This window comes from Procambarus clarkii, chromosome 80 (genome assembly GCF_040958095.1).
Source record: "Procambarus clarkii isolate CNS0578487 chromosome 80, FALCON_Pclarkii_2.0, whole genome shotgun sequence".
NCBI lineage: Eukaryota > Metazoa > Arthropoda > Malacostraca > Decapoda > Cambaridae > Procambarus > Procambarus clarkii.
Window position 1 is genome coordinate 23359720 of NC_091229.1, and position 17304 is coordinate 23377023.

The 17304-nt window shown below is 37.9% G+C and overlaps 1 protein-coding gene across 1 annotated transcript in view; it reads right to left on the reverse strand.

The window, feature by feature from the left end:
* Positions 1-17304, reverse strand: part of Prp4k (Pre-mRNA processing factor 4 kinase) — a 29859-nt gene that overhangs the window by 7530 nt on the left and 5025 nt on the right. Inside the window, exons 4-8 of the mRNA XM_045727774.2 lie at positions 16698-16862; positions 15717-15919; positions 2904-3135; positions 2027-2271; positions 741-933 (exon numbers count right to left, since the gene is read on the reverse strand). Of these exons, the coding sequence (XP_045583730.1) occupies positions 741-933; positions 2027-2271; positions 2904-3135; positions 15717-15919; positions 16698-16862 (1038 nt within the window). The remainder of the gene's footprint in view (positions 1-740; positions 934-2026; positions 2272-2903; positions 3136-15716; positions 15920-16697; positions 16863-17304) is intronic.

Here is a 17304-nt window from a genome sequence, read left to right on the forward strand (position 1 = left end):
TGCTTTGACAAGTGTTTGGGTACGTAGTGGAATTGAAGGAGCAGGCGCCAGACCAAAAAACGTGTAGAGGAAGGTCAAGACTATAGACGCTGGAAGAGAATCAATCTAATACAGAAATAATGTCTGTGCAGGTTGACCAGACCACACACTAGAAGGTGAAGGGACGATGACGTTTCGACTTGATCGACTTGAGAATGGTCCAGGACAGACCGAAACGTCGTCGTCCCTTCACCTTCTGGTGTGTGGTCTGGTCAACATACTTTAGCCACGTTATTGTAACTCATCGCCTGCAAATGTCTGTGCAGGGTTATCACACACTTTAGTTGCAAACCATAGGAGCAACAAGGCTGGAGTCAGGTTCCCAAGACAGAAGTAGCTACCACTGGGGGTGGAGTAAGTCATGTTGGAAGGCCTGGGACATCCTAGCTAAGGAGAAATTGGTGGTCTACAGGCCAGTAAATTGTCTCAGAGCTGGATAGTTCATAAAAATGACAGACATCTTGAAGGATGTCTGGACTGACTGTACTAAGGGGACTTATGAACAAATCCACAAGGGCCGTGACGAGGATTCAAACCTGCGTCCGGGAGCATCCCAGATGCAGGTCCCCAGATCCCAAATCCACAAATCCCCTTGTGGATTTGTTCATTTGATGCATCACGTTAGTGTGATCTGTGTGTAAGGGGACTTAGTTTACTCATAATGGCAAACTTAATTGGAAATATGCATGTAAACTGTTTACTTTGTATAGTTCCTCCCGTTGTTTCCTCATGCGCTCAATTTTCTGCTCTTCTTCCTCCTCATCTTCATCAAAATCAATGTCTCCTGGCTCAGATTCAGTTGATGATTCCTTTGCTTTACCAAATATTATTTCTTTCTGCCTCTCCCGTTCACGCTCAATCTCCCGATTGCGGCTGTAATCATTTTCCTGTCGGCTAGAAAAATATATTTTCATCGTTACTATTATCAAGTTATATTGAAGTACAGTACATAATATTTGCATACACATTGTAACCTCAATTCATCAACTTATATAGCACCAGATTCAATTCTTTGCAGCCTGAGATGCCTTCAAACACTGATATGCCTGTTTCTCCTAAGATTTCCCTCATTACAAAATTTTTTAAAAGGTGATCAGAGCCATATTAAAGAGTTACCATTATACCCAAATTCTTCCAAACACAATATAGGTTAATTTCTCTAACCAAAATGTTTATTTCAACCTATCATGTGATGAACCACCAGAAGAACCTGCACGTAGAGATTTCATCACATTTCGATTACTTCCCACCCTCCAGCCTCGGAACCTTATTTTTCAAAGGCAACAGGGCCCAGAGCCGGTGAAAGAACACCCATGCCAATGCAAATTTGAAACAAACAAACAATAGAATCTTGTTTTAAATATGTTCAGTAGTTTTTTCAGAAACATCAACTGTTTCTCCTCTTCTTGTACATCTACGAAAATCATGAACAACATGATCAGAGCCATATTAAGGCATCATTCATACCCTAGTATTTCCCCATCCTCTAGATTCACATTTTAAATTTAAACCTATCATATGATGAACAACTACTAGAAAATGTCGACTGTGGAGATGTATGTCACCCTCATTGCCAGTATTTCACAGGATTCAACCCTGTGAAATACTGTCAATGAGGGTGATATTACTAACATGTCTAGGGGGTTTATATTTTCCTGAGAGACTAGGTAAAAAAAAATTATCTAATCTAATTTTGGTCCAGGAGGAGGGGGGGGGGGGTCACCTTTGCCAGAGAAGTTAGGGGAAACAAGAAGCTACCAATACCTCAGCAACTAAGGAAATGAAGCTCCTGCCATACCCTGATTCCAGAGATTATCTTGAGGAGCTACAGAAACACACACACGGTTGTTAATGGAATGGTTCACATCTGAAACTAGCGCCTTTGTTACCAACCTTATGCCTTGTGTGCATGTAGAGTATGTGCATGTAACATGGACTTTAGAAGGCTAGTTTCTCACAAAAAGCAAGGTACTGTACTATAATTTACCTTCTGTCTCTATCTCTGTCTCTCTCCCTCTCCCTTTCTCTATCCCTGTCTCTCTCTCGCTCTCTGAAGTTGTCCTCTCTGCGCCGGTCTCTTTCTTTATCTCTAGTATCTTCACGCTCTCTTAACCGCTCTTCGCGTAATCTTTCCCTTTCTTTTCGTTCTTCCATTCTCTTTTCCCAGTCTCGCTTACGACGCTCCTCCCTTTCTTTCCATTCTCGTTCTCTCTGCTCCTGCTCTTGAAGAATCTGTAAAAATTAAGAAATTGAATGGAAATGACAAGACAAGGCATTATACAGGTAAAGGTAAATTTTGGCAATTAAAAGACACTAAAACTTGACTAAAAATTTCTCCATCTTTGACTCTTTGACTCCCAGATGGTGCATGCTGATTTAGCTTTCAAAGCAATGAAGTGTCTCCATTTTTTTTTTGTATTAATAAATGGAAATTTTTGATATTTGTAAGCTTATTTCAAGCCAAAATGTGGACAGTATTTTTTGATTAGTTATGGAAAAATAATAACACTAGGTCACACACAGAGATCACACTAACGTGATGCATCAAATGAACAAATCCACAAGGGCCGTGGATCTATTTTAACCCTGTCGTAGCTCAGTCGATTGAGGCAGTGTCTGGGATGCTCCCGGACGCAGGTTCGAATCCTCGTCACAGGCCCTTGTGGATTAATTTGTTCATTTTAATAACACTAGGTCTTCACCACAAGTGAAGACCTAAGGTTGTGTCAATCAACGCAAGGAAAAATACAAGGCTAGATGTCATTCAAAGGGTTAATGGCATCAAGGATACAATAACTAGATACATAACAGTGTATTTAAAAATTCTGACTCGGAACCATAATACAGTACTGTACTATATTTACCTTTTCTCGCATGAGCCTCTCTTTTTCTTTTCTTTCACGACTTCTCTCTCGGCTGCGTTCCAAGCGTTCTCTTTCTTCAACTCTGGACTTGCTTCTATCGTGTGCCGAGGAAGATTTGTCATGATCCCTCCTATAGTCCCGACGATTTGAGCTTTCTTCTCTTCTATCCTTGTCGCGCCGCTCCTTATCCCGGCGAGATTTCTTGTCCTTTTCCTCGACCTCACTTCTTGACCTGTTGGGAGGGATTTGGGAAAAAACAAAATTTCTTTTGAGTGATTTCTTTATATTGAAAATAACTGCATTTAGTGGATCTCACTGCTAACCTGTAACAAGAAGTATTGCATTAATTGCAGTATAGTGAATAGCTTTGCAAGATCACCACAAAAAATCTAGCATGCCTTCTGCTCTTTGAATATACAAAACAACTATAATGAAGTCAGAATTGCCCTCTGTAGTCACATCATTTAGAACTCGAGTGTATGCCTGGCTGCTGCTTGGCTGGCTTATTAGGTATGTCTTAGTGGTCACTAACAGGAATATTCTTCACAATGCATTAACCTCTTGTCCAAGAATGCAAATTTAGTTTAATACAGCTATTTTAGATTAGGTTTGTTGATATTCCACTGCATGTTACCATGTGTGTGTGTGGATAGCACATCACTCTTAACCAAGTTATTTAACTACTTATGGTTGTTCGCAAATACCATGCATATCCTCTCAAACCTTTTCTACATACAAATCTGAGCACAGTGACTCACAGAACCAAAACATCCAACTTTTCTAATATTGTAGTAAATACTACATCTTGAGTTATCTTGAGGTTATCTTGAGATGATTTCGGGGCTTTTAGTGTCCCCGCGGCCCGGTCCTCGACCAGGCCTCCACCCCCAAGGAAGCAGCCTGTGACAGCTGACTAACACCCAGGTACCTATTTTACTGCTAGGTAACATATTTTTGTTTTTGCTCAGAATATAGAAGACTCCTGATTTTACATGGAGAAGCATTCCTAGATTATCAGGCTGGACAGACAAGTATTTGGTATGGATCTTGGGGGAAGGGGCAGGGGGTAGTGAGATGTGTATAATGAACTATTAACTGTATTACTGTGTATAAAAATAAAGGTACAATAATATATACACAGTCTAATATTAAGGCTTCATTAGCACAGAGCAACACAAAATTAACGAGTGTAATGGTCTCGATTAATTTTAAGGGTTATTAACCCAATACTGTACATGGAAAAACAACACATTACGATATAAACAAAGTCTCAAGGTGTTGTTTTGAACTGGTCTCTAGGGAAGACCCGGGATGAAATTGAAACTTTCCTCTTGGACATTCATTAAGTTGCGGGTAAATTGAGAGTTTCCACTCAGTTGATGCACTCACTGCGTAAGGAAATAAAGAGGAGCAAATACTAATATGAACTGGTATTCCCTTTACCATGTTTCACAGGAGTTTCAAACACAGTGCACACTGAAAGGAGAGCTAAGCCACGGAAAAGGCAGTGAACATTTGTTAAAAAATTCTTCCGATACTTTTAATTTCAAATTAACACACTCATTTCTTGGTACATATGATGACTGGCACTGACACCCAAATAGAGAATTTACCATATTATATAAAAAGAAAAATTGGGCTAAATTTTTAACTTGCCAGGAGGTAATTCAAATTAAATCCTATCATGCTGAACCAGGAATCTACTTTTAAATTTATAAGTTATGAAACCAACTTTGAAATAATTTACTAATTTAACTGACCAATTCAATAAAAAAATTATTTAGCAAGTTTTGAATTCTAACAATTTTCCGGAGTAGGAGCACAACAAGTAAATATCTAAGAGTTTGCTCACCCTATCATAGCTATGAGCAGTCACGTAAATATGCCAAATCCAAGTACTATCTCATTCTGTTGATCACAACGAAGGTCAACGTATAAATTTATCAATTTTGGTTTCTGAAGATGGCCTTACGTAAACAGGGCGGGGGCAAAAACCCCACGTGTATGGACGGTTGCAACTATAAACACACAATAAACACAAAAATAACCCAGCACTCAGGACTACACTCGAGTTCTCTTCCTGTAAACACAAGAGTGCTCTCTTTCTATCATGTTTTTGTTAGGTGTGATTACTGTAGTTATCTATGCCAACTGGTTGTTGATCAATACAAAGCAATTACTTTCTTATATATACTGTACCTTCATATGTAAACATGTAGGGACAGTATTCCGAGACAAAAGCACCTAATGTACTGATACATTTTGCTTGAATAAACATGAGGAAAATCGGCCTAGTAAGCCTGCATAAGTGAATTCATTTGTTTAAAATTTATACAGTATTATACAAAACCAAAACTATTTCCTTTAAAACTTAAAAGATTAATGAATATTACAAATAAAAACCATTATAATATAAATGCAATTGACATGTTCTTTTGATTAATTTTTTAGCTTTACCTTCTAGGAAATATCACTCAGATGCTCCCTTGGGACAAGCTCTTGCTGGTGCCCAGGACAGCATCACGTACAGTACTGTCAGAGCAGGGCGACATTCTCAACTGACACAGCAGGGATGAAGATGTCCACGGTTGCTGGAACAACCGTGGACATCTTCAAGAGAAAAGTGGACTGTTTTCTAAGAGAAGTTCCAGATCAGCCGGGCTGTGGTGGGTATGTGGCCCTGCGGGCTGCTCCAAGCAACAGCCTGGTGGACCAAACTCTCACAAGTCAAGCCTGGCCTCGGGCCGGGCTTGAGGCAGTAGAAGAACTCCCAGAACCCCATCAACCAGGTATATGTGGGCCTGCGGGCCGCTCCAAGCAACAGCCTGGTGAACCAAACTCTCACAAGTCAAGCCTGGCCTCGGGCCGGGCTTGGGGAGTAGAAGAACTCCCAGAACCCCATCAACCAGGTATCAAGCAGGATCTTTTCACACACCCTTTTTGAGTCATATCGGTGCAGGGAAGACACTGAAGAATACTCTGTCTAGCTCAAGAGCAACTCTAGAAGGCTCATTCTGATACAGTAAACTCATGGCCCTTGCAAGTTTTACTTGGCATAAAAAGGGAACATCAAGAAGCGTTCAATCACTAATAGTGTTGTTTGGCCACTACCCTAAATTGCCACCAGCTGACAACACCTACAAACAGGACTCCTGTAAATGGCTCGCTTCACATTCTTCCTGGCTAATCAGTCATGAATTTCAAGAAAGAAGAGACTGAAATATCTGTTAAATTATCTCTATTAATCCTTACGAGACTTGCATTTCATTGCATGGTGGGCTTATGCTATCAGAGGATGTTTATCGTGTGTGTGTGTGAATGATACTGGACTTATCCACAGTATGGCTCTCTTAGTTCTAGACCGAGTGAATGCCAGCATTTTTCCAGCACCAGAATGCCAAGTTTTCTACAATGTTTGTGGCTTCCTGGAAAATGTTCCTAGGATGTGAGCATCTGAGATGGAAGCAAACATTTAGGGTACATCCAGTTGCTAATGCACCAGCAGTCCAGCAACCAGGAGGCCTGGTCGACGACCGGGCCGCGGGGACACTAAGCCCCGGAAGCACCTCAAGGTAGCCTCAAGGTAGGTAGCATGTGAGGAAATAATCTGTTCTCTTATCTGTCATGGTTCCCACCCAAATTTTTTTCCCCCTCAAACTATCCATAATAATTTTCTGCTTTTCCATAAATAAATTCTCTAGTGTTTACAATAAAGATCCTGGAGAGTTGGAAATGTACACACAAAATAGCTAGGATCTTCTCAGTTTAGGACAATGCATTGAAAAGCATGTAAAGGAATTTAACAAAAGCTATTATCAACTAATAAAGAGTTGAGTAAAGAACAATTTAGATGCATGATTATAATTGCTATTTTCAAACTAATTAACATTGAAAATGCCAATTTTTCAGGACTTTTCCATGATTTTCACACAACCATGGGAACTGACTCTTAATCCCTTTCAGGTAGAATGTGAGGTGGGTTGAGTCAGGGAAATCCTATTTACATCTTGGTGCTGCCACTATGTTGTCTTACCTATCAGTGACTAAAGGGTTATCTTGAGATGATTTCGGGGCTTTAGTGTCCCCGCGGCCCGGTCCTCGACCAGGCCTCCACCCCCTGGAAGCAGCCCGTGACAGCTGACTAACACCCAGGTACCTATTTTACTGCTAGGTAACAGGGGCATAGGGTGAAAGAAACTGTCCATTGTTTCTCGCCGGCGCCCGGGATCGAACCCGGGACCACAGGATCACAAGTCCAGCGTGCTGTCCGCTTGGCTCCCCGGGAAGTGAGAAGGGAAGGGAAGTGAGATCCAGCTGTATTTCCCAACTCCTGCCATGTATACCTGATGTACTTGGACAGCAAGTAACGAGTAGCACGAGTAACCCTAGGAAGAGCTTTAACCTTAACTGAATGAGATTTCGTAAAGGTAATTCTGCACTAGATCGAATACTCTTTCAAGTATCTACCATTGAATGAGTATGACCTGACGGAGACACCCGAAAAGAACCGTAACGAACCTGTAAACATTATTGACCTGCTCTGAAGCTGTATAATGCTGATCTGGGGACCAGCAGGAACTTGCCTAGAGGAGCAACCAAGTGAATTGCTCATTAATATTTTTTTTTTTTTTAGAAAATAGTAGAATGTTTGAATCAGTATTTCAGAAATCAATTTTAATTTGAAAACCAGGTTATGCTCTAAAGTTTATTGCTATGATCTATGAAAGTTCTCAGTCTCACTAGACAATAAATTAAAACTGAAATAAAAACTCCTTCAAAGCCTTTCTGAACAACTCTTGCAGCCTGACAGTGAACAAAAAACTTAAAAAATATCCAAGGTTCTACTTCATTAATGTAGTTAAATCCTGTACATATTATACCTCTAATAAATTAAAATAAAGCATTCAAGATCAGAACTAGAGAATAAATGGGACCTTTTCTGAAACTGGCAACAAATGATGGCAAAAAATTTACATTCTACAAAACCTAGTTTGCAGAAATTGCCAGCAAAATATCAAAAGACCTTCACATAATTTGCACTTTTGGCATTTCTTTTCTAGTTTCAAAAGCCCCAAGATGAAGAATGACAGAACATGATTCCAAAACACCAGAGCTTACTTTTAATGTTTACTTTTATAATATACACATGACGGATTCCCCATCATGAACTGACTTGAGGTTCATCACGCACAGACACACATCGATCACTTCCAATACCCTCCTCAGATGCTGCTACCACACAAATTCTTAAGATATCTTCACTATGGAATACGCTATTTAATTATCTGCACATTTTTTTCCTACACATGGCATAACATCACTTCGAAGAAAGGTTTGCTGATACTGTAATGCTAATCATTAAGGTATTCATTAATCTCATTATCATTCTATTTAATAAGCAAAGCAATAAAATACTTATTGACAAACCAACAGAAATAAAATTGGAACCAGTTTTGCAAGCCTTGCCTTATTAAATGTAGGTAGAAGACTGAAAAACCCTATTAAATACACCCAAAAATGTTGCCAATCAGTAATACAGTGAATAATCCTACATTTGTGCACCACAAAATCTTTTCCTGTGAAACGCTGACATATATATCTAAAACCAATACTTATACTGTATATTAAAAACTATTAGCCACCAAACAAAAGCAACTTTCCTTTTAATGGCCATTCTCAAAATATTTTGCATGATGCAGTGTAGAGATACTGTAACAGATACGCACTGATATACGTCATGCAAAACATTCATAGAAACTTATTAATGCATCTATGCATGACTTAATTACCAAGTTAAGGGGTTAACAGTGTGTCTAACATCAAAAGATCTGGAGACACTTACAATCCTGCTTCTCTAAATTACCTTGGCCAAACTGTCTGCATACAAGTTTTCAGTCCAAACTGACTCTTTTTGTCCACTTTCCGAGATCCCAGGCCTAGTCTCGCAAGCGACCGACTGTCAACTCTGTGCGCCCTTGACCTGCACTAATTCTCTCAAACTTAACCTGTATTTGTAAGCCCACAGCCACTGATAATCTGCCCTTCCACACTTTTATTTAGCAGAAAAAAACAAAATGACACATCGTGTCACCATGGCTTCTGATACATATTGGTCAAAGCTTCAACCAAGCAGAAAATGAGCGACACATTTTTGGAGACAAATACTAACTCAAAGACAAATGAACAGGTTAAAAAGTACATCTTACTCAGACTGGGAAGAAAAAACTGAGGGGGGGGGGAAGATGATCAAGACTTACTTGATCAAGATGATCAAGGAGTCAAGTACCACTAAGGCTGGCATGAACCCAAGCACAAAGAATTTTGGGGTTGCTAACAGAGGAGGCTGAGAAGTCAAATGTCACCAAAAACCCATAAGGTTACAGGACGGACAGCTGACAGTGGGACAAGAGATGTCTTTGTGAATGTAAAAGAATGGAGGACCAAGCACTGTATATAGTATCACCAGCTGATACTTGAAACCACAAGCACCTACTCATAAGTCATAAGTTCTGAAACTCACACCCGAACCTCTGCACTATAGCCAATGCTAAGAGATGGGGTTTAGACAGGGCTGACATTCATACCAGACTTTGGTCACAAACTGTCAAACAGACCCTGTATTCAACAAAACAAACACTGAAGGCAACAAGGATGAGCATCCGAGTAAACACTAGCACTAGATGTAATGAAACTCTACTTTGTGGTGGGTCCTTCGTGGCTCCTTGTTGCTAGCAACCTGCACAGCTCCATCCAATTTGAATCATAACAGGCCCTTGCAGTCATTGTAAGGCGGCTCGGGGACTAAAGGCCAAAACCTGGCCCCCCATCTATACAGATGCAGGGAGTCATGGATACTAGATCCCTCAGACCAAGAAATAAGCCATAAGAAAGATAGAATGAAACAAAATGGACACTAATAAGGAAAAACACAAAACCAATAATTAAACCCCAAAATGATCCATGCAATTGTGAAGTCAGTCACCCCTCTAGTAGCAGCTACCTGCCACAAAGTGGCCATGCACCCAGCTCCTTGATCAAAGTCCCTTGGCATAATCAACACATTGAAACAAGAGTCAAACCACACTAAACGCCAACATCAAAAATCTCCAAGAAAAACCTACAACACAAATGTAGTGTATATAGTCACCGGCAAACAAAAACTTGTCATGTACACTATAAGAAGCAAACTGTAGGGCATGGATCTGCACCGAGTCAATAGTCTCGATGGAAAGACAAGCCTAAAACATATCTGATCAGCTACTGTGGAGCGAAGCAATGGTAATGGAGAAGACTAGGCACAATGTGAGGTTATCAGTTTCATTAACCCCTGTTGTGTAGTGCTACTTAGGTTTCGTGGGGGTCTGTTATTTTTCCTAGTCCAAGCCTCTGAACTGGACCCTGCTTATTTGGAGTTTGGGTCTATGTCCACTTCCTGACTTCAGTACCAAACCCATCTTTTCCTGGCTAGGGAGCTTTCCTTTTTTTTTTTCCAAAAGTAAGTGACACCTGTTCTGCTGGATTGAAGGATCTCGCCTGTTTTCAATGAATTTTGTGCTCGGAAATCTTGTGTATTTCCAACTGCCACCCTATATACTTCGATTCTGAGTCAAGACAGAACTAGTGCTACCTCAAAATAGAGGTTTTCCCATCATCACAGCAATTCGTTGCTTCAGATTTCAGGGCACAGACTTATTGTCAAGTTCCTCTCCTGCCAGGAACTTACATCCTCTTAAGCCACTTTGTAAATGAGCTTCATGCGACAGACACTTAAACTGCCTGCTTTTTATCGTGTTATCAGCAACATCGGCTCTTCACTAAATTGTTTGCTCCGATAATGTAGAACTTGGTTGCCAACTTTTTTGCTGGACGTTAAACCTGCTGTTGCACTGCACTGGATCAGTTTCCGGAGTCTTATAAAATAGTAAGGCGATGTTGAAGATAATTTTGTGGAATGTGATGGTTCTTGTCTATCCACGATGATATGGTGAATAGATGCATGTTAATTTTTTAATTTTTAACTTGGGTTTCTTTTACTACTTCCCAATATTTTATGAGCATACCTTCTCATCCCTCAAAAGTGAGTACGTAATGGGGCAATGATAATAACGATCATTATTTCCATATACAAAAGGAAATATTGTACTGTACTAAACAGTTAAATGTGATTTGGAAACACTATGTACATAAAAAATACTTTTCATTTGGGGGAGTTCAAAGCAAGTCCAACTTACAACCCAAATTGATTGAGCCATAACTTATAATAGGACAAATAAAACTGTAGCCAAATAACTACAAATTATGACCCCTAACATCGTAATGAATATAACTAGATAACTGCTTAAAGAAATCTGGAGATGTTTATACCTATATGAGTAGAAATGAATTTTGTTTGACACACGCAATGCAAAAGTGAGAGAGAACACGAGAGTCACACAATTATGTGTGATAATAGATGTGCAACAAAATGCTTAGAGGGAACCAGAAAGACAAAAATAATAGATAAGCCCATAAAACCTTGTAGCTCAGTAGCCAGTTGCTTTAATTGCATTATTTGCCAAAGTAACGATAGTATTGTATTTAATTTCAAATACCTGTACTTTTCTAATTTTTTTTAAGGCTGGTTTTCATGGATGAACGAAGATATGAAATATTTAATATTTCAGATGCAAAACTTCAAGACTGGCAATAACATATTAACTTTAAGTTACTGGAACCATAGTTTATACTTTGTGTTAGCCGTACGCAAAAAGACATACGCAAAACTAAGAAAAATATGACCAAGTAATATGCAGTAATATGTTCATAACAAGATCTTTAACCCTTCCATGCCTTTGTTGCAAATACCTGTTCAAAATGTTTACAAATCTCACACCTTGATCACAATTGGAGGTTTCCATTACCAATTTCCAAAGAAATAAATATACAGTATTTGATATTACTAAAATTATGTGGTAACCATGCCCCATAATTAAACATTTCCTCTCTCATCCGACAGTTTGGCTGTAATTTCTACGAGTCAGTGACTTGGGCGAGATGTTGCCAAGGTTTAAATTTTTTAACGATTCATACAATACACCTACCATTCAAACAAAACTTTCCTAGTTACTATTTAATAAGAATGAGAGTAGAGTAATTTAAAGAGTAATAATTTAAGTATCAGATCATATTCTTGCTGAACTGGGAATGGGGTAGAAGGGAGATTTAAAATTTTTACAATCTTAAATTTTTTTGTAATTTGTTAACCCTGCACTGGCAGTGGAGGTACAATATAGTGTTCTGTTGATGTGCAGTAACAGTTAATATGGGTTTGTTTATGCAGTGATGCAACAGAAACAAAAAGCTAAATGATCGCTAAATTATTACATTCAAAACTCCCTGAGAAGAAGGTACACTATAATTCTTTAAACTTTACTCTACATCACTTTATATGTACACGGTACCTGTAGTGTATATTTCGTTACCGCGCACAAAAAAAAAAAAAAAAATCAATTAATTTTTTGGATAATTAATCTGTCTAATTATCTATTACAGATATTCGATAGACTTTCTCAACAAATAATATTGCACATGGCTGTAAAACATATTAAACTCCTTATTTGTTCTATAGCACATTTTTTTTTCTAAAGAAATCATCAGAAATTGTAACTGCTTGGAAATCATTTAAAAAACTCTCAAATTTAATCATATTTGGTTGTGATAAATGCACAATATCCTCCAAATTTTTCCGAGCATAAATGCCAGAAAGGGGACCCCCCTTTTCACTAATAAGGAATATGTACAAAAAAAAAAGTATGGATGGGATCATTCATAATAGCAAAAGGTAGTCAGGGTTTCTCTCCAAATGGCAAGTATATATCCATAATGGAGAAGTGAAGAAGCTATAAGCCATTACCCTTGCCTGGGTACTTACGCCGCTGTAGACAGGGCAGAGCTGGTGTAGGATCAGCTCCATACTAAGCCTGTAAACAGTGAAGTCTGCAGCCAGTAATTAATGGTATTTGGCTAAGTGATTTTTAGCGTACTTACATTTATGAAAAGACTGGCTAAACTACCAATACTCTTAACTAAATTCACTATCAACATCTAATGTTATTTATCATCATAAATGATTTGAAGGTAAATATATCCATTGTCAATTGATACCAAGTCCAGAATACTCTCCAAATTTTGCTTTTCAAACTTTTAGCACATTTTCCCCCCCAAAAAAGTCTACAGTAATTCCCCTAAAGAGAGATGGAATAGCTGACAGCTAATGCAGGCAGACAACACTCATTCAGTAAAGCAGCACACAAACACAACCTGAAAGATACTACTGTAAAACATTTTACTGCCAACTCCATTATTTTAACACAACCTAAGCCTTTGAGACATGTTGCTACCTGAACGTATATAGTTTGTCCATTCTTTGGTGTAGCTGATGTGGGAACACATGATCCATGTGTGTTTGACAAAGGCTCTAAAAGCTATCTCTTGCTTTCAATTTTGCAAATTGCATTCCAGTATAGTACAGTATATGGTATTGGTAGAGAGAGGCGAGTGAATAGTTAAATAAAACAAGAGAGATGTACATACAGTATATGCAAATTCCGTACCGTATTTGCAGAATTACAATTAGGAATTAACATTCCACTGATATATTTAACTTATTTTCTTTCTGTTACTTTACAAACAAAGCAGTGGTGTGTATTCATAAGAAGCATGGTAAGCATGGCTTACCCCGTAAAAATTATTCCCTTCTAATTTAAAATATCTTTATTTAGTTAGAACTTTTAATTCAGTTGTATATAACATTCTGTATTTTTTTCAAGCATCATTTGCTGCTTGAAAATATGTTCCTCAGATACACAACATTTCATTTGCAGTAATCTTGTCTGCCCTCTTGAAGATATAATTATATGCCACTGCCAGATGCAAAATGAAAACAATCTAACTTATGTTACTCCCCTTCAAACTATGTTTAAAATGGTAAATTATAATATTATTATTTTACATTAAGACTTTCTATTTTATATGTTAAATGAATTATTATTTGTGTATTAATATTCACACTTCAGCTTCATCAAAGCTGAAGCTAATGTCATTTGCTTACCCAAGCATTTTTTTCACAACGCACAACTGATCCAAAGTATATGAACTTGAAGAACCCCAAACATTCTGGGACCAGATTCACAAAGTAGTTACACAAGTACTTACGAACGTGTACATCTTTCCTCGATCTTTGACGGCTTTGGTTACATTTATTAAATAGTTTACAAGCATGAAAACTTCCCAATCAACTGTTGATATTGTTATAAACAGCCTCCTGGTGCTTCAGAGCTCATTAACTGTTTAATAATTGTAAATAAAGCCCCCAAAGATTGAGAAAAGATGGACAGGTTCGTAAGTTCTTGCGTAACTGCTTCGTGAATCTGGCCCCTGGAGTTTAGACACTACTGCAACATCATTTATCTAGCTAAATCCTATATGCATAGTCATGCTATATATACAGTAAGATAGCTTTTGAATAGAACCTTCTCCCAAACACCAAGATCACTACAGTATCCTGCAGATTCTAACACTAGACAAGACCTCCCAACTCACCATATACTGCATTATCCTCTCACTCTAATCTATCTTTGGTCTCCTAGTAGAACCAAGTCTGAATTTCCTGGCCAGAACAAACAAAAATTTGTCTGCATTATCAGCCTATCTTCTTACAATTTTCTGAATTTATCATAATTCCTTATTCTTTATCTAAGGTAGTCCATCTTCAGTGAAAAAATAACCATCTCCCACACACATACATACATACATACCACACCAAATGCTAGTAGCTTTTTTGGCAGTAAAAAGATCTCAAATCTTTTTTTTAAACACTTTTTTGAACTTAAATACTGAAATTCAATTCGTCCATTTTTTTTTTAAACATTCAGTATATACAAGTGCATTTTATCCTATTTACTGTTCTGGATAATTCAAAAAGAGTCCTGTGTCAGATATCAACATTGACTGGATCCTAAATATTTTCATATAAAAAAAAGTACATTCCTACATTAAATATGCTTGAGTGATATGAATATTAAAGATATAATAAAAAAAAAACTAAAATTTTCAACACTAATTCTGCACTCAATAATGGGCCTGAATCATCTTTTATAAAGCAAACCTATTCCAATAGAAATACCTATAAACAGTACTGGTATAAGGACACACTTGACAAAACATCATCAGTACCTGGTTATACTTAACGGTAACCAGCAGCAATTCAGCGAAGAGCTCATAAGTACCGCAGAGAGCCAACCCAGCGACCAACCGCAGCTTCATAACACCCAAGGAAGGTAGGCTTGCTAGAACGCTCAAACACATGTCATTTACAGAGACAAATACAGGCTTACTGTCAACTATTCCTAATGTAATACTGCATAATCAACACTTTCCAATAAGAAAGCTAACATAAGTATTTTTGGGGACCCAATTAGTGTGGAATTTGATCATGCTTAACTTCTCTTGACAACCCAATATAAGGATTTAATAATGAAATATACAGCTCTAAAGCATTAGACAAAAGTGAAGTCAACAGCACCAGTTTTACCTAAAAACATTTACATTAATCTTACAAATAAAGTCACCACATCTTTCAAGAGGTTATGTACTTCAAAAAGAGCACAATGTTCTAATAAATTATATTTTCCCTGTTCATTACAATGCAAAATAATCATTGCACCTGTTAAATCTAAACCCCCAGATTTCTTTGTTACCAGTTTCAGGAAAGTCTGTGTCACTGAAAAAAAAAATAGAATGGCAACACTGTCGCCGACGACATAAATCAGATACCTGCTTCTCTTTCGTTTCTTAGGTCTTGATTCCCTCTCCTTTCTTCGCTCCTTTTTCTTGGGTTCAGCATCGTCAGAGTCCTCGATCGTTACGATCTCCTCGTCTATCTTTTTAGCTATCACCGGCGTCTGCTTTGTCTCCGGTAGCTCTTCCTCGTCATCCACATCACTCATATAGGCTCCAAGACATGCTTGCAGTGCTGCCTAATGTACCAAACATAAATTAATGAATGAAAAGCAAAGACAGGGAAACATACTGCACTAAATTACAATAATTTCGACTATCATACAACTAGATAACCAATTAAAAGGAATTAATTTGTATGGCCTCTTATACAAAAAATAAAAATTGACCTAGGCAAGCTGTTTGCTAAAACTGTCTGGACACAGTAAACAGCAAAGCATAACCACATTTATATATTTTAGAATTTAACATGTTTTTTGCTGCATGAGCAATGAAAGCCGTACTTTTCTAGAGGGAAGGACATTACTAGAGTAATAATACAATGCTAATGATGTGTGTAATTTGACCTAAAAATTATTATGCTATGTAAAACGTAATTAGTCACATTTGTGTCATAAAAAGTAATGGAGTCTAAACAAATTTAATACTTTTTATTCATCAGCAGTGCTGAGTATAGAAACAGAAATTAATTTAAAATTAACATCCAATTTGACCAACTTAGGAGTTGGGCATATTCTTTAAGCACTTATTAATGAAATATAATTTAGGCTAAACAGCTCAGGCACCAGCAGTCTGTTAAGTAACAGACTGTAAATAAAAGTAAAAAGACTCAGCATGTCTTATGAAATTTCTCAGCAATTTACATGAATTTCTCACATCATCTTGCATTCATACTCTAGCTCAGCACTTCTTAAAAAGCTTATCACACTTCCCTCATGTATGCTAAAACAAACTACTACTATAATACAGATAATGAACACAGACGTAAATTTAAGACGCAGGTTATTGTAAACTTAACTTCTGTTTCATGAGCTCTTCTAAATTAAGGTCTTCGTGTATGTGGAGGAAATCTGAAGAATCTAAGGAGAACTCTTCAGCCCTCCGCGAAGCTTCTCTCGAGTTCTCGTCACTAACGATGTTCTCCATTCCTTCATCATCACTGCTAGAAACCACAGTCACTGGCTGTAACACATCATAACACAAGATCAATAAAAAAACAAGCATATCTTATAAAATGGCAAAATAGCACAGCCTATTTACAAATGATCCTAGGGCAAAAGCAGTCTCGGATCCAGTTTCCAGAAAACAAAAGCAAGTTCATTTGGCTGTGTGGAATGTTTAAAATAATAATCAAAGAATAAATTATGCAGGAAATGGTGTGAATGACAAAGAAGAGTGTGTGTGTGCAAGTGAAGTTGAGAGCAGAGGGTCTCAAAGAAGGAAAGTGGAAGGTGTAGCGAAAGCCCTAATTAGCAAGACAGGATGTGATACTGCCAGAAGGCTACATGAAGAGTGAAATGCATACCCTTATGAATGGTTGCAAGATAATGGTGTGACAACAAGAAAGAGCAAAAACTCCAGCAATAATAATTAACAACTGTAGAAGCATAATTGGCTTTAATTA